The sequence below is a fragment of the Trichophyton verrucosum genome (assembly GCF_000151505.1).
Source record: "Trichophyton verrucosum HKI 0517 chromosome Unknown contig00352_1.f1.exp, whole genome shotgun sequence".
Classification (NCBI taxonomy): Eukaryota; Fungi; Ascomycota; class Eurotiomycetes; order Onygenales; family Arthrodermataceae; genus Trichophyton; species Trichophyton verrucosum.
The window spans coordinates 30,273-47,971 of NW_003315410.1; the positions used below are offsets into that span (position 1 = coordinate 30,273).

The following is a 17,699-nucleotide window of genomic DNA, read 5'->3' on the forward strand; positions in this document are numbered from 1 at the left end:
AAGAGAAGAAGATGGCAGATGACGGAGGTGAAGAAGGAAGAAAGAAGCTGAAGCAGGAGAAGAAGAAGAAGAAGAAGAAGAAGAGAGAGAGAAATAGAACGAGTCGAAACCCTGGACGTCGTCAGGCATCGCGGGGCATCATCACGTTGTGCTTCCCACTTTGTTTCTGCTGGCCGCAACCTCAACCTCCTTTTTCCCGCCACCCCAATCAACTAGTTATGATAATTAATTAATGCACGAGCAATATCGACGGCAGACGTGGACGAGACAGAGAGCGAGAGAGAGAGAGAGAGGCTAGCTACGAGAGGAACAGCTTCTGGCGGTAGTACTTCATCTCCTCGATGCTCTCCAGGATGTCCTCCCGCGCCAGATGGACGCCCTTCTTCGCCGGCGCATCCCCCAGCACCTCGTCGCTGGCCCATCGTCGAGCGGCCTCCTTCACGCTGCTCACGTCCAGGATGCGGTAGTGCAGCCAGTCCAGCACCTGTGCGTACGGCGGTTTGGCAAGAAAAGCCCGGTCGGCGTGCACGCTGTTCCCAGCCAGCAGCGCGGTGCGTTGCGTGGGCACATACTGCTTGATGTAGGCCAGCAGGTCGCAGGCTGCCTCTTCGGCCGTCGTGGAGGACGAGAGCACTGCGGCAGTCAGGCCAGAGCGGCCGTGGGTGTCGATGCACCAGGCATTCATGCGGTCGAGGACGTCCTGCGGCTGGTGGACGACGGCCTCGAAGCCTTCAGGTTCGAGCAGGTTGAGCTGCGCATCTGTGATGAAGCAGCATATCTGCAGTATGTGGTCATTTGCCGGATCGAGACCCGTCATCTGCGTGTTGCCGGCCTCATTGGTTAACTAGCTGACCAGCGCCAGATAGACTTCCTATACGAAGAAGCTGGGTGGAACGGGGGTCAAACCTCACAGTCGATCCAGACTAGAGGATCACTAGATCGTTGAAGAGCCATGGGTCAGGCAATAGCAGGAAGGGGACGTTCGAGAGAAGCTTGGTTATTGGAAATGCGGAGAGAAGATTGAGGTTTTGATCGGACGGAGAAGAAAAGTGTAGGTAGGTTAGGTTAGGTAGGTAGGTAGGTATTTGTCTTCGGCTCTAGGGTGGCCAAAGGAGAAATCGTTCCGTGGCCAGCCAACTATATAGCTATACTTTAAAAATTATACAGCAAGAAGAGAGTCAGAAGAAAAAATAAAAGAAAAAAAAAAAAGTAAAAGTATATAGGCCGGGTGAAAAAGCTGGGTATCAGAAATAGACCTCCCTCCAAGGGGTATGTATGGTATTTTTAAAAGGCCAAAGCTGATTGAAGCAGTAGAAGAGTAGGAGACAAAGGAGAAAAGTAAACGACAAAACGCCGAAAGGAAACACATATCCAAAGCCGTTTAAAAGGATACCTCCATAAATCAAACCAAAGAAAAGAATTTATATAAGATATGAACCCCCGGGGCATCAAACGTAGTTGTTATATCGATCCTTTTGATAGTCGTTATAAGCGGGTTCGTTGCGGAAGCCACTCCGGGACGGGTTGCGCACGTCGTTGGCTCTGCTGTCGTAGGACCGAGGCGAGGTTGGATATGTCTTTGTTGAAGGGAACTCCGCAGGGCTCAGTGCAATGGTTGAGCCTCCGTCGTCTTCGTCCTCGGTCTGTCGGGACCTGACGAACTGGTGGATGGTCTGCTGCTTGTAGATTCCCCCAGAGCCCAGTCCGTTGGAAGGGTTGCTGCTGCCCCATCGGTTGCCGTATCGCGACCCCGCGCTACTGCTCTTGAAGCCCAGGTTGGGGAAATATTTTTGTGCAAACGGCCGAAGAACGGGTATAGACGTGCAGATCACAGCAAGGTTGATTTCGAGGTCGGTCCATACCCAGACATTGTATCCTTCCCCTAAAATTGAATATCAAGTCAGCCTTCTGAAAGCAAGCCTTTAAAACAAAGGGCCTGGGAGCTTAGATCCTTTCACTTACAGGTAACATCATATGTTCCCACAAGAGTCCGGTACATATACCACGACTTGACGCACCCTGCTACACAAGAACTGTACAAAATACCAGGTCAGTCATGTACCAAGAGAAAGAAAAGTAAAGGATCAGAGATTTGAGAGCCATACATGAAACCCAAACACATCATGAAGATGAGGACAATTCTGTCCCGAACTGGTAGATGTAGCTTCCAAAGCGCAGGGCAAGGAGTGACAAGTATCATAACGTCCATCACAGCGTTGGAGTAAATGCCTGGAAGCAATCTATATTCTTCCTCCATGCAACCTTTTTGCAAGAAGGAGTTCCAGTAATTTGAGAGTGGGCTAGATATCACGCGAATTAGGATCCGTTTCTTTTGGCCACGATCTCATTTGAGATATCAGATGAAACGGGGACGCAATCTTACATGCAGGCAATAAGCATGAGAACCATGAAAGCCACAAACCAGGCAAGAACCAGGCCGACCTGTAGCCATGCTAGCCGGATATATATCTTTTCAGTGAAGAAGCGAAGGTAGGAGGCCAAAATAGATAGCTTCACGAGGGTCATGAGCGGAATGAACAAGACTTGACATATGTAACTCGTCTATAGCACGGTTAGAGTATTGCAAAAAAACCAGACAAGGTGTAAAATAAGGAGAATCCGGAGTCGGGTGGTGGTATCCTACTATTCTTGATTCCCTGAACTCGCTGAACTTGAAGTCCCAGATGTGAAAGCCTGCCAAATAGAACTCGCCGTCAGCGATTTTTCTAGGCCGATGACCCGATTGACAATGATGGAAAGAACTTACCCCATCCATATCTAGTACTGACAATTGCTGATGCTGAGATGCCCATTAAAAACGGCTATAGTGGATATATTAGCCAAATGTCCAGCTACCGGACATGGATTGAGAGAAGAAGAGGAACGTACAATAGCAGCTACCATAAGCCAATCATCCCATGATGCAGCTTTTCGCAAATGAAGGCGAACGTACATCCGCAGTGACATGACGATAATTGATAGTGTCGTGAAGGTCACTCCTATAATGGCCAGCTCCGGCCCAGCGTACTCTGGGTTGACGTAGTTGGGCTTCGGCCATGTTTTAATGACCTCTGGAGGCGGATTTCTCATTGTGACGGTTCAAAGAAGCTCAAGGGGCAACCAGAAGAGCAAGCAAGGGAGTGAGCTGAAGACTTGAGCAGACTTGCTGAGATCCCGACTGGCCACTCTTTCTGGTCTCTGGAGGGCGAGTGGGCTCCTGGGATATATATATGTATAAAATAGGTGCCCTCTAAAATGCCGATGGCCTTTCCCCCCCAGAGCTCTGAGTTCTAGTGCCAGAAATAGAATTTTGAGCAACCACACCACGATCGAGAAACGAAGGAGTACAAACGAGGAGGCTTAAAGTAAAAAAAGGGGACAAGAGCGAGAAAAGCGAGAGATGGTAATGTTTATAAGAAACAAGTCGGCATCGATCGCCTGGAGACCCGCTTACTTGGGTTGGAGTGGAATCCCGACTGTTTGGAGGTAGATAGGCCGAAGCAAAATATAATAATGCCTGATCGTGCAGCGAGGTTGGTATACGAGCGGAGGCGACTTCGACTCGAAAAAAAAAAAGTAAAATGGATGTAGGAAATAGGCATAGCTCGCAGTCAGAAGGGGGAAGACCAAACGTCCATGTCTTTGCCGCTTGGGAAATTAAACGCATCGCCGTTCCTTGGGTCGATTCAAGGTTCAACATGACCCCGTTGATATCCCCATCCATGGATGGAGTCCCATGCCAGATCCTTGATCAACCTCGTAAGCGACGGGGCTTGTAGCGTGCTTCATCGACAACGGTTTTGTTTTTTTCTTAATAATGTTTTGGTTCCCCTTCTTCCCTGCTGCGTTTCCTTCCTGGCCAATTTTTATGGCAGGACTTGGATAGGACAAAGCGTGCTCCGTACCCCGGGGGAATGGGCTGTTACCGTAACTGTTGCGTCGTTGGCCTTCCCCTTTTTCTTTTTTTTTCTTATATATATACGGAGGTATGCGTGGCAGCCACCACCTCTGCCTGCTTGATGCACGAACTACTCCGTACCTGGAGAGCGACAACGGGCCTTGGTAACATCTGATTCAGGAACCCTTTAGCACGCACCCTAGTGTCACTAAGGGTGGGCCGGTGGATCTCCCTGCTTTTCTGGACTAATCGCAAAGAAGAAAAGACTCGACTGTGGACTCTGTCTGGCATGGTGGAAGCCTCAATAATAGGGTTTGTTCATCTACCTGAGTCTTCCCTGAACTTCCTTAATTGGCTGTTGTAGGGGCGACCTGGTACCTGGGTTCTCCACGTCTGCTACTATGGAGGACGGCGTACGGAGTACAAGAGGGACATAAGAGATTTGGAAGCATACGGAGTATATGTATGCAAGTCAGTGTATCTAGGCCGGGCTGATGTATGCACGTAAAAAGCAGGATGATGGGGTAGACACTGATATCGGCAATGATGGAGCAAGCAGCTGGTTGTCGTCGTTGGCTGGCCACAAAAACTACTTAACTAGCGTGCTGCTTCCCCTCTCGTACTGAAATCGAGCGTGCATATTTTAGCTGTGATCGAGTGATTAGTACGGAGATGGGCTTGTTGCATATTTTGATAACTTAACGCTGCAGCCCATGAAGGCCTTTCTAGACTCATCTCTCCAGTATCGAGATACGAGTTGATATCGAACCATGAAAGCCTGGCCGCGCAACAAGCGAGAGGAGTTCTCAGAGCAGCAGAGTTGGCCGTTTTGCTTCCTCCGTTTCCCTTTTGCGGTCAATCCTTTGCCGCTCGAGCATTCGTCAGTGATTGCTATCCTATCCTTTCTGTCTCGAGGTACGAACGGAGTACAGTAGACTGGCTACCCTGACACTAGCGACGCAAGCTCCCAGTATATACTCCGTACAGAGTACGAGAGAGGCTTTTCTCTAGCAAAAAGCATGCGAACCTCTGAACCACGGCTCCGGCAAAGACATGTGACTTTCGACCTTGGGCTTCGGCTTGCTCGTCCGGCCTTTCTTGACTCTGGCTGGCGGGCGGGCGCTGGGTGGCTTCTGGGGCGATTTTCTGGCCGCTTGGATGGTGATTGGTAGGAAGCTTGACAACGAAGAAGAAAAGGGGAGAAAAGGAAAAAAGGAGGCCGACGGGAAAATATCTGGGAAAAAAAAAAAAAAAAAAAAGGAAGGATCGTCTTTTCTTCTCCGTCGCTTTCGCGTTGGTGGCTTGCTCTCGAGGTAACTTGCCGCCCAATAATAGCCAATTTGCTCTCTCCTAACATGATGACCGCCGGCTGCTGGTGGGTGGGCTAGGAAGATGCGATGTGAAAAGTCCTGCCGAATAAGAAAAGGGAATCTTTCTCGAGATCGACCGAAATGGCCATTAATATGACTGTTACTAATGTTATCATTATTGTCATGACCGATTATCTTGATCGACGATGCAGATGCAAGAGCTGATGGAGGGGTTGGTTCGCTCGTCGCTTGGTGGTCGTTCGTTGCTCTGCAAGGACAGCTATATCGCAGCTCTGCTAAGCGTGGCTCTCGGCAGGGATTCTTGCGGGCTTTTGCGTTTGGCAGGGGGTGTTTCCACTTTCCCTGTTCCTATAGTCCGAACATAATATAACCGAGAGTCAAACCTATCAAGGTCGTCAGTGTCGTATGTAGAGTACTCCGTAGAGATGCCTGAGAGACATGGTGGGACCCCTTGCTGGTCGTAAGGGAAGACAAAGGCCACCACCAACAGGTGTATGCACAGAGTGCTCCGTCCTCTAGCAGACAGCCACCACTACCAGCAGCAGCAGCGGCAGCGGCAGCTAATCTACCACTATGTCAGGGACGGCGTAAAGGGGAGGAGTGACGGAGTCGGCCATTGTAATTCCAGCCCAAAACATTTGGTCGAAGTATAAGTAAGGGCTGACGTGTGTTATAACACCTGGCTGCAGCAGACACACAGCACAGGAGTTCTGAATAAAAATGCCTGAAGAGCTCAGGAAAAGACACAAAAGAATGGGCAGAGCTACGGAGCGACGATCCATATATTTATAACTTCCTGATACAAGAATAGGAGGCAGAACTCTTGTTTTCTTTGAGATGTACGGAGCAGTTGGGATAATGATCCTGGATGCCAACACCTGCTCTGCACCAGGCCAGTGGAAGCCAAGAGACCACAAGGGAGATACAATGCATAGGGACCAAAGGAAGAGTGGACAGCACCAAATCGCAAGACAGCCAACAGATTGTAATTTGCTCTTTTCCCCGTTTGTCCATCTACCCACGGTATATCGGGAGTCGGAATGATGATGCAGTGGATTCCGCATTGCTGTCTGAGGGGACAGGAATAAATAAAATAATTGGTTTGGAGGGGGTGTTCGATCAGACTAGTTTCTCTCGACACTCATGCAAGAGATGGTTAGAATATTAATAGAAATTGAAGCTGTAGTTAGCTAGGTACGGAGTATAAGGTGAGAAGGAACGGTAAAAGGGAGCTGCATGAATTTTCTTTGTTTTTGTTGAACCCCTGGAGCATTAATCAAAGAGGGAGGGCCCGTTCGCTACAACTCCTCCTCTAAGCCGGGTGACTTTATATCAGACTGCATTATACCCTCCGAGAGTAAGCTCCCACCCAGACTATCATTATTAGCAGTGGTGGTGCTTGTATTGTGGTTGGTTATGCTGCTCTGGCTGTTTTGGGTTTCACCAGCTGTTGCCGAGGTAGCAGTAGCAGTAGTGTCCATGATCTCGTGAATCTTAGATGATAAGCCAGTCACTGGCCCCTGACGATGAACATTGTCGTCGGTTGCCGATATGCTTGCCCTTTGTTTTTTGAGCGGGCTACCAACATAGGCATCATTGTCGAGTAGATTCATACTTGTCTCCTTGGGCAGACTACTATGAGGTGGTGTGGAGTCGTGCCTGGTTGTTACTGGCGGGGAAAGCCTTGATCCAGGAGTGCTTGATTTTGAAGCCTTTGCGGGATCTGCGAGACCGGCTGCCGCGGACAAGGGTTCGGCAGAGTGTTGTCGTTTGAGCTAAAAAGGAGTTGCAATGCTATGTTAGCGTCCCATCATGCTATGGTGAAGTTAAGTAAAGGTCTCCATGATGCACATACCTTTATCTGCCGAACGCCTTCTGCGAGCTCACCCTGCCGCTTGGCATCATCGGGAGATAGGAGAGAGTTGCCCTCTTTCTCCTCTTCATCCTCAGCCTTACCAACAATGGAAACAGAAACACCTTCGTCATCTTCATCGTCGTCACTGTCGAGTTCGTTTCCATTGGAGCCCTTTCTTTTACCGGTCTTCTGTTCCTTTTCGCGATCTCTAAAGCCGACAAAGCCGGTAGTGCCACCCGGCTTCAGTGGTTTGATATTCGCAAAATCAGGCTGTGTAGACTTTCGACGAGCTGACTTAAGAGACTCCTTGTCTTGGGACTTGGGATCCTTTAATATCCCCATTTTCTGCAATTGGCCTGTAGCAAATCACAAGGCAGGAAAAGGGGGGGTGATGTTAGCATGAGTGATCATCCACTCCAAAATCAAAAGACGGGTAGAAAGTGCAAAGTGGTGAAACAACTTACGTTCGCCCCTATACATGAATGTAAAGACGGCATAGGGCTTATCGGTTGGATCGATTCCGGTGACCGTCTGAGTACTGATGGACTTGGGGTCTAACGACTTTGGCTTCGCAAAGCTGGTGGTATGGTCTATATCTGCCGTGCTGCCGTTTCCATTCGACTCTTGACCGCCGCCAGGGCCACCATGCAGATCCTCATCATCATCATGGGCATCAAACTGAGGAGAATACTCTCCACGCTTGATCTCGCCGGAAGCCAAGACTCGGAACAAGGCTACTTTAATCTGACCGGCCGTTTCTGGGATAGGGTCGTCATCAAAGTCCGAATCTGTGGATAGCAATTCTGCATCGTCAGATAGCTGCTCCACGGGCGACTGATCATTTGCTCCATAACGAAGAACACCTTTCTCCCGCAGAAGCTTTGGCTTCTTGTCATCCAGATCCATGCCTTCATCTGCAGCCGCATTAGCAGCGTTTTCATTGCGTTGTTGAAGCTCTCGTTTTCGCCTCCTTTTCTCCATTTTTTGACGTCTTCGTTCAATTTTCTCTGCTGCATCCTTGCCCTCGAGATCTAATCCGTTAAGCCATCGTTCTAGGCCGACTTCACGGAACAAGAATTCTCGTTCGGCAAGCCCACCGCCTTCGGACTGCGGAACGCCTACCCACCTCGAATTGACCCAAGTCTCTTCACCCCTTCTTAGTAAGGTGGCCACTTCTTCTTTCTGTCTGCCATCAAAATAGATATATGCTGCAACTGTTTCTCGCGGGGAGGCTGTCATGGGTTGATATGGGCCTATGGAAGACCCAGCAGTAGGCTGATCCGGGAGGCCTCCCACAATCTTGGGCCTCGGATAGGGGTTATCTGGCGTGGCTTTTGGCGTGGAATAAGGGACTGTCAGACCTGGTGTGAGGAGGGTGATTGATATGGCGAATGTCGACTGTTCTGGCTTCCCGGTGGCCGAGTTGGGAAGCTTCGGAGGCGGTACCGGGATGTAGCAGGCAATTCGAGAGGCACGGGAATGGCGCTGAACCGAGTATTCGGCAAGTGGCCCATTAGGCGTATGAATGCTGACTGCAAGGCCCTTAAAACAAGGCATGATTGATATAATCTAAAAAAATCCCTCCCACCCTAGATGATAACAGCCAGGGATTGGTTATGCAGGTGCCGATAGAAGATACCGCAGGAACCTGAAGGCAACTAAGAAAGAAAAAGAAAGAGAGGGAGGGAGAAGGAGAAGCCGAAAGAGAAGCCGTATAAGTTGCTTGGATGTGTGTACGTTATTAGAAAAAGGAGCGGAATGAGTCGTGGCTAAAGGCAGTCAATGTTAGTGACAGAGACCATTAAGATAAATAGCGGCCACTTCTCCCCTTACTAAACAAGCCAACTCACTGGATATTAAATAGAATAAAGCCGGTTATTGCAGTATTATGGTAAACCCAGACATCCAAATCATCTAAATGTGCGGCCGTGGTCGTTAAGGCAAGGAGACAGGAAGGTAGGTAGGGAAAGGCCAAAGAGAAGAAGAAGGTAAATAAAGAAAAACAAAAAGGACTAGCAGCAGAAAGGGTACAGGATCCAACAACGGCCAAAGCTCTGAGCGGTCAAGGAGACCTTGGCCCGGCGAAGAAGAAGATCGATGACCGCCACCGGTTCTTTTGCAGAGGATTAAAAGGGACAGGATGGCTCGGGGGTATGCGCGCGCAAGTACGGAAGACCGAATTACAGGTCACCTCCCCCCGGTCTGCGAGTTGTCCGCGTTCGCTTTTGTTCTTTTGTTCTGGACTACTGGTTTGCTGATGGCCGCCTATCTGGTATAAAAAGACAGCTCCACCGCCGATGGAAGATATACGGGACAAAAAGCGGGAACCCACAGTGCCTCAAGAGCTGCGTCCTGATCGAGGGGCGAGAGCTGCAGATGGCGTTGGGCGGAGAATGGGGAGTAAGACCTCGTACAGTAGAGTGTCGGGGCTAGCGCAGACGGAGAGACGAGGGTCGATGAACGGGGTGTGAGTCTGGTATCGAGACGGAGAGGCAGAATGAGCGAGGGCGAGGCGGAGGGAAGACGAAGAGGAGGGCGGGACAGAAGTTGAAGATGAAGTTGGCGACGATGGTCGTTATTATTTCTGACCACAACAAGAGAAAAGCCAAAACGGGACAAAGTTGGATTGGCAGGAAGGGGAGGCCACGTGATGTACACTTGGGCGGGCTGACTTTGGACGATTGGATTTGATGCTGCTGCTGACGATGATGATTATTATTATGGATTGGTATCTATCTTGTGACGGATGGCGATGATGGCAATTAAAGTGATACGTCGCTGTGTTAGTTAATGGCACGAGTCATAGCAGGAGTTATAGTAGTAGCTATCCCTAGTGCGGAGTATAGCATAGATAGAAATAACGAGAGACACAGGCGTATCATTAGAGCTGCTTCTACCTGCTGCTACTGGCTACTACCCGTAACTTTACATATACCAACCAGATACTGTCAGTAGTCTACCTACTGGGCAGAGAGATAGCATGAAAGCAAAGGAGACCAAGATGTTTCAGTCGCCAGCAACAGTTGCAGAATTAAAACAGGCAAAAAAGAGAGGCATTATCCTTAACTAGTAAAACATGACACCCTTTATCTGTATTATCTAAACAAGACAAGGTGACGAAAATGGTGCTAAGATGAGATAAGATGCAGTAAGAAACTCTTCTTCACATCTTCTCTGCTGTCGCCCCGTGGTCAGCCTGGACACTGGGGCGGGCGTCATCACTGTCGTCGTCTCGGTGAAGTTCATCGAACTTGTACAAGGGTTCGAGCTCAGCGTGCTTCTGGCGGAGGATATGTCGACGGAAGAAGTGAGGCAGGACCTTGAAGACTTGGTAGTGCATGTGAGTGGTTGTGGGGACAGCAAAGATGTAGTCGAGTTCCTCAAGGGTGCGTTGCTTTGTTTCAGGAACCCAGAGATAAATCATTATCAGGGCAAGGACGTTCAGGCCACTGTTTTTGTTTCAAAACGAGTCAGGTTTTTTGTTTCTTTTTTTCTTCATTTGGACATGGGAAAGAGGAAATGACTTACGCGTAGAAGCCAAAGGCACCAGTTGGGGTCATGGCTTGAAGAATTCGGGGGAACGAGACGGAGAGCACTGCTGCCCAGAAAAGACAGGTTGCCACAGCCCATGACATACCGACCTCTGGTTAATTAATTTGGTTAGTAATTATTGCCCTATTTATTTATTTATTTTATGGAGAAAGACATGTATAACTTACCACGATGGGACAAGGGGAACACTTCAGCAGAGTATGTGAACGGCACTGGTCCCTCACCAGGAGAGTAAAAGGCAGCGAAGAGGAAGACGAAGAAGGCAACGAGACCGAGGTGGGCCCTGTTTTCCTCCGGAATGTAGAAGCAGAAACCGGCTGCCAGGAGAGTCCATGTCATCTGTGGGAAAGTGAAGATCAACAAAGCTCGTCGACCCCAGGTATCGATGGTCCAAATGGCGGGGAACGCAAAGACGAAGTTGACAAGACCGAAACCGAATGAGGCAATGAGAGCCTCAGACTCACTGGCGCCGGCTTGTTTGAAGATAGTTGACGAGTAGAAGGCCATGATGTTGACTGGTTAACGTCTACATGTCAGCATATCAAAATATCAAATATTCAGATGGAAAGGAGGTGTGTATGCATGCATGATACGTACTTCCGCACATCTGCTGGGCAATCATGACGACAAAGGAAGCCAGAGTTGCACGTCGAACTCGGGGAATGGTGAATAGTTGGAAGAAACGGGTGATGTAGTTGCTGTCTCCGGCGAGCTCGGCCTCGATCTGGATCTGGGAGTAGATCAGGTAGAGGTCTCTAGCAGCCTGAATCTGGTGGTTTCTTAACCGCTTGAGAGAATGGAAAGCTTTGGAGATCTTGCCCTTCTTAATATACCAACGCGGCGACTCGGGACAGAGGTACACCATTGCCACGAGAGGGACAGCTGGGATGAAAGCAGAACCAACTTGCAAGCGCCATGCGATTGTTCCAACATCTTTCACAACCAGGTTAGCAGTGAATCCGAGGAAGATACCGAACGCGGTCCATCTAGTAAAGATGTTAGTCATATGCAAACTTAGGAAAGGAGCCGAAAGGGGAACGTACAGCTGCCAGCTCATGACGAGGCCACCGCGGACTATAGCTGGCGTATTTTCAGCGCAGAAGATGGGAACAGTGGAGGCCTTTGTACCCATTCCAACACCGAGGAGGAGACGGGTTGCGAGCAGTTGTTCCCATGTTTGAGCTACAGCAGAGCCGATGGGGGTCAAGACACAGAATACCGCGGAGACAAAGATGGTACCTCGACGACCGAGATACTGGTTCAGGGGGTCGGAAAGCCAGCAGCCACTATTTTAATCAGTTAGAGCAGTGCACTTGAGGAACTAGCAGCCCAAAAAAAAAAAAAAAAATAGGGTATTTCGTCTGGGTTCGGTCTTCTGCTTACAATAGAGCGGAGCCAATGTATGGGCCACTGAGAAATCATGTTAGTATGCAGGTACAGCTACACAAGCCATTTAAGGTAGCTAAGGTTTTCGGTTAACATACGAGTTGACGAGACCAACAAGCCAGGAGTTCACCTCAGCATTGGGAGCTCCCGGAGAATCATCGATACCTAGAGCTTTGGGGAATGAGAGGTTGGCACCGTTGGAACCAGTCTGATCCCATCCTCTTTTATCGTGGAATGTTAGGACTTCGTGCACACAGAACAAGGCCGGGGCGGCTAGGTCGGTTTAGCTACTCACTGCACAGCAGCTCCGATAGAGCAGAGGATGATGGTAAAGTACATCGACCATGGCTGGCGCCACTTGTGAGTGACCTCCCGGCGGATAGAGTCTCGCTCGTCGTCGGTCAGGCCCTCGACGGTCTCGAAGTTGGCGGGATCCTTTGCTATGAGGGCGCCCTTTCGCAGCAGCGGCAGAGCATCTTCGATCCCGTACTTGGTCGCAAACTCGTCCACATCACGGAGAAGCTGTCTCTTGGGGATGCCGGCCAGCGGGTTCTGCACTCTGTATTCCCACAGCTTCGTCAGTATGGACTTTCTCTTAACTCGGCGTTTTTCCAGCTTGGAGGTGTAAGTATATTATTATATGCATGGTATCTACGCACTTTGCGGATATGTTGTGCTGGAGGTCGATGCGATCTCTCTCTGCGCGCTCTTCGTCTTCAATGTCAGAGCTTCCATTGCTCAGCTTCGGCTCGACATGAGCTGTCTGAGTCTGGGGTGAGACCTGCTGCGTCTCTGGCTGTGGTGCAGCTGTCTCCTGCGTCGAGGTCGGCTGCTGCGTGTCGGTGGCAGGCTCGTTGCCACGCTCGGGTTCGGCCATTATTGTAAAGGCAGGCTTCGCTAGGGGCACGAAACTATAGCTTCAACAGCCTTGCCTGGAGAAAAAGGAGGAGATGGAGGGAAAGGCAGTGCAATGAAGAACTACACGCTGTTCGACTATCTGGCGTACCTGGTGTGCTTAAATAGTTACACCCGCTCGGGTCATCAACAACATCAACAACAGCAACAACAACAAAGACAAGCTAGAAATAGCGCAAAGGCGGACGACCAAGAGGCTTTATAAAGCAAAAAGAAAAAGCCTCTCCCGCCTCCCATTAATTTAAATATACACTCTTGCACCGCGAGACAGACTCTCCCTCGCTCCCCACTTCCCCGGGCTCCAGGTTTTTTTTTTTCTTTTGGCTATGGTGCTCTGCTCTGCCTGCTGGACCTGTCCGCAAGCTTGAGTTTTTGCCTGGATACGATGACGTCCGTTACATCACAATCCATCGCGGTTACATGGTGGTAAGTGGCTGGCGGCGCTGGTTGGCTCACAGTGTCCAAGGCCCACGGAAACGACATGCTACCACTCTGCCCTCGGCTGTTACTGCTCCGTCACGGCCTGTAAAGAAGGGAAAATTACAGGCAAAGGACAGCCTGGGTGGAGATCGCAGATGCACATCCATACTGCAAGCGTCAGGCAGGTCTGTCGGCTCCTGCTTGGCGTCTCCTGCGCGAAGCGGACGGGAACAGAGAGATACAACGGTATACGGAGTACAGGGACAGGAGGCGCAGGACCAGCGAGCAGGAGGGAGGGCGGGAAAAAGAGACAAGACACGACCTCCAGGCAGGATACGAAGGGCAAAGGCCTCCTTTCAGGTAACACTCGAGGCTGATGGATGGAGATGACGATCATCCTACGTCTTTGCGCCTTGAGGCCTTTTACCCCAGACACGCCATCTAGTTACCGCATATCGACCATCGAAGCATCCAAGCAAGCCTCCAACTCGATCGACCAGAACAAAGGGACAGGAGAGCGGCCAAAGAAAGGGTTGGGAAAGTGAGCACACCCAGACGGGCAGGAGGAAGAAGGCAAGCAGCGTCTACTAAGTTACTCTGCATCCTGCTCCACCGGCATGTAAGTAAGGGTAATACATGCCTCCACCCGGTAATATGAACAGGCATGGATAGGACGTCTCGTTTTCCGTTTTGGCAAGGCCAACTTTGACATGGAGAGCTACATAAGTAACGAACGAGCAGGCCAGCGAACAAACGAACAAATACATAGCAGAGGGAAAAGCTCTCTTTCCCTTCGACCTTGGACCCTGACCACGAACTCCGTATATAACGTCGAAGCAAGCTCAACCCTCGTCAAGCGCAAGCACTCCCGCTAGCTCCTTGGTCGTTGCTTGACTCAGCCAGTCCCGTTCTTGGTCTGTGAACCGACCAGTGCCAATGTTCTTAGCATCCAGGCTTTGGATCCTTCGGCGCGGCATTATGCCGATAACGGCGAACTCGAGTGTGAAGGCAAACGGCCTTCCACTCCCATTCCCCGTTCCCATTCCCCCCTTGTCGTATCCTAGGTTATGAGGTTAATTGCAGTATTACCGAATTAACGGGGAAATTACATCACTGATGCGGTTGTTACAGCGTAGCGAGTAACATTACATCTAAACGGAGCAACTGGAAGGATGAGGATTTGCCAAAGTGGCCAGACGACAGAAGTCTGGTGATGCGAGGCTGCGGTGGCCGTGCAAGTTGGATGGCAAAAAGATACATCCATCCATCCACATGAACGTATGATTAGGATATTACGAACATAGCTATAAGAATAGGGATGATAATAATAAGGATAAGAATAGTAATAAGGCCTATCTGCCCCATGTTCCCATCTGCAAGTTCTACCATTAATATTAAGACTACTCTTACATAACTCTGCTTGCCTCGCGAAATAACGCTCTCTAGTAATAGCTTCAAGCTTGTCACAGCGAAGCTTGGAGAACAGTGCGAGTGGTGCTTTCACTTTCATTATCACCTGACAGGATGATATCCCCATAGCACTCGTTAAACCCACAACGAAGTAAACGCCGTAAACCCTATTCTCCTCTATACTTGCCTTCCAAATCTCCAGCAAGAACGGAGCAGGTCAGGTTAGGTGATCTTCTGGCCCTTTTCATATTTAATATCATCGTCGGTGTCGTACATATGGTATCTTAACTAGTTAACCAGTCGAGCGTCGCTGAGTCAGGCTAGTTAATGAGTCAGGCTTGGCATGATCTCTTCGGCATTTAGCTGACGCTGAAGCCCGCCTGTCCTGCTTTCCTTTTCCAGATCACGTTGACCATCATATCATCACAAACCAGACTCATATCACCGTTGTTGCTACATTGCCTGAGATCCCCATCAGCCGTACTTCAATGTTATACCTGATTGAAAGACTTTTTTTTCTTTACCTTTGCGATGGCTAATTTGACGACGTCCCAACTGAGCGCGGCAATGGCTACTATGACGGCAGCCCAACTGAGCGCGGCGACGGCTGGTATGACGGCGTCACAACTGAACGCGGCGATGGTTAAGATGACAGCGTCCCAACTTAACGCGTTGCCTCCTCGTCGTCGGCGACGCGTCATACAGGCCATCAGATGTAGAATCAAGCTTACAGATGCCCAACTGCGCCTCATACTTCAAGAAATGCAGAGGTCGGCTTCCTTGGAATTAACCCAGCGACCGGATTTCGTTCGTCGGTTTGTCAAGGCAGACTCTCTTACAGATGAGGTCGCGGCCAAAGTACTGCGTGACAGTGTCCTGTCCCATATTATCATCATTCTGAGGAACAGCGATTGCAAAGGGTCAGCCGCAGCATATATATTCTGATAAGCCTCGCTTTAATACTAACTTATCTACTTGACTCTAGCCTAACGGACATAGTTGACTTTGACGATGGGGACGAGGATGGAAAGGGACAAATCATTTTCTATTGGCGTGACCATTGTCCGCAACTCCCTCCAGTCTTAGCAGACTTGCCGATAATATCTCTCCAGGAATCTAAGCATGATATTTACACTGCCTTGCCAGAAAACGATACGCTGGGAATCAGACCTGGAGATAGCTTTTTTCTGAGCCTAACCCAGTCAACCTTGACGCCGAGAACTTTGGAACCCTTGGCTTTATCATAACGCTAGATACGGGGTCAGAAACAAAACATGCCATTGGAACTGTTGGCCATGTTCTCGGTGACACAGGGAATACACTTTCTATTAATATCGATGGGAATCTCGAGGCGCTAACGACAATCAACCAGTTTGAACGCATTGGTGGAAGACCGATGGCTAGAAGCCGTTGGCGGATAGACCGCCCCGTTCTTGATGAGATCTGCCTCCTTGATATTCCCCATAACATTGCCGATGCTCCCCTGCAATGTATACTAGGGGATGTGAACTGCCACGCAATCGTTGGGCTCCCGCCAGATGCTAGGGATTACCAACATGTTAAAAGGAGTCCTTCGAGTGGAGATCCGGTCAGGCTTATGGAATGGTTACGCACAAATGGCCCCCTTATTGTGCACAAGCATGGTGCTAGCACAGGCGTTAACACAAGGTTTTTAAACGCATATTTATCGGGACACTCATGGTCTTTCGCAAGTATTACCGCGGCCTATGCTAGCTAGCTTGTTCTCGTCGTCTTCGTCCTCATCAGCCAGCTCCTCTTTGTCAACTCCAGAACAGGATGAGACTATGACCTTCTACATGTCTATAAAATGGATAGCCCCAGACGAGCCATTCTCTGCCCCAGGTGACTCTGGAAGTCTTGTCTATACCTTTTTCGACAATAGTATAGTGCCTTTAGGCATACATTACGGATCTGATGGTGATGAGAGCCAAGCTTACCTTCTCGATTCATGGTTTACAGAAATCGAGGCTATACTCAACTGCGATGGATACTTTTGTGAACTAACTGAATGCAAGCTAGGCAGTGTAACTTCCTCGGCATCTTTTTTAACCCAACTCAACCAGGCTACTATTATTGTGATGGCTAGTTATGTCTTAAATCTGAGCAGTCAGAAGGAAAATAACTTTTCTGTTCAGATTCTATAGAAGGTTCTGTTTATGACTCTATCGGTGATCGCTTGATCCAGTGTGTGTATTATAATTATCCGTCAATGTTTTTACATCATCCTGACACTAAAATCAAGTAAGCGTTTATCCTCCCCAGGGATGCATTCTCTCGTTTCTTTTCTTAGACCACCTCCCCAACTTCATCCCCGCCCTTGCCCTTTGACTACTCCTGCTAGAGAGATAGCCAATCAACACCCTACCATAATTGTTGGTGATAAGAGGAGGCAGAGATCATTGAGAATATCGCTGCAGCGGCTCCGGGTAAAATACGATAGATAAGTAGAAAGGGGGGGGAGTAGTTCGTAACTGTTGGTCCTTTGCCAGGATTCTTGTGTAAGCATCTAAAACTACAGCGATCCACTTAAGCGCCTAGTCGTCTTTGCTGGTTACAATGTTTTCCAATCTCACACATGGTCCTTGACCCGTGAAACTAGGCATCTATAGCGATGTTTGGCGAGAAACAAAGCTTCGACGTCCAAGTCCATGTAGACGGAAGTTTAGTTACTAATCACATAAACACGTGACATAACCGCCCCCCCGCCGAGAGTTTAACGAAGCACGAGAACTCAGCCGCGGAGCAGTCCCCACTCCTCGCGTGTTTATTTCAACGGGATGCATACTCCGTATTATATAACAAGTGCTCAATCCAAGGAGTCGCAGCGAACCCATTGGGAAATCCCTTGGGCTGCTAATTGAGTAGAGGTGGATATTACGATGTGGGATGACTTTCTACCCTGCTTCACAGT

At 49.4% G+C, this 17,699-nt stretch overlaps 6 protein-coding genes across 6 annotated transcripts; 2 read left to right on the forward strand and 4 right to left on the reverse strand.

The window, feature by feature from the left end:
* Positions 1-11: 11 nt before the first annotated feature.
* Positions 12-233, forward strand: TRV_04520 (uncharacterized protein; the record flags this gene model as incomplete). Its single annotated transcript, XM_003021319.1, has 1 exon — positions 12-233. One exon carries the CDS (start codon positions 12-14, stop codon positions 231-233), a length of 222 nt encoding a protein of 73 aa, XP_003021365.1.
* A 65-nt stretch (positions 234-298) lies between these two features.
* Positions 299-817, reverse strand: TRV_04521 (uncharacterized protein; the record flags this gene model as incomplete). Its single annotated transcript, XM_003021320.1, has 1 exon — positions 299-817. The coding sequence occupies one exon, from the start codon at positions 815-817 to the stop codon at positions 299-301; it is 519 nt and encodes a 172-aa protein (XP_003021366.1).
* Positions 818-1,448: 631 nt separating this feature from the next.
* TRV_04522 (uncharacterized protein) lies at positions 1,449-2,526 on the reverse strand (the record flags this gene model as incomplete). Its single annotated transcript, XM_003021321.1, has 4 exons — positions 1,449-1,882; positions 2,004-2,022; positions 2,063-2,300; positions 2,384-2,526. 4 exons carry the CDS (start codon positions 2,524-2,526, stop codon positions 1,449-1,451), a joined length of 834 nt encoding a protein of 277 aa, XP_003021367.1.
* A 4,001-nt stretch (positions 2,527-6,527) lies between these two features.
* TRV_04523 (uncharacterized protein) lies at positions 6,528-8,641 on the reverse strand (the record flags this gene model as incomplete). Its single annotated transcript, XM_003021322.1, has 3 exons — positions 6,528-7,004; positions 7,085-7,440; positions 7,549-8,641. The coding sequence occupies 3 exons, from the start codon at positions 8,639-8,641 to the stop codon at positions 6,528-6,530; spliced, it is 1,926 nt and encodes a 641-aa protein (XP_003021368.1).
* A 1,606-nt stretch (positions 8,642-10,247) lies between these two features.
* TRV_04524 (uncharacterized protein) lies at positions 10,248-12,899 on the reverse strand (the record flags this gene model as incomplete). The annotated part of the gene is made up of 7 exons (XM_003021323.1): positions 10,248-10,533; positions 10,613-10,727; positions 10,804-11,151; positions 11,234-11,922; positions 12,121-12,243; positions 12,318-12,581; positions 12,682-12,899. The coding sequence occupies 7 exons, from the start codon at positions 12,897-12,899 to the stop codon at positions 10,248-10,250; spliced, it is 2,043 nt and encodes a 680-aa protein (XP_003021369.1).
* A 3,595-nt stretch (positions 12,900-16,494) lies between these two features.
* On the forward strand, positions 16,495-16,932 carry TRV_04525 (uncharacterized protein; the record flags this gene model as incomplete). Its single annotated transcript, XM_003021324.1, has 1 exon — positions 16,495-16,932. One exon carries the CDS (start codon positions 16,495-16,497, stop codon positions 16,930-16,932), a length of 438 nt encoding a protein of 145 aa, XP_003021370.1.
* Positions 16,933-17,699: the final 767 nt, after the last annotated feature.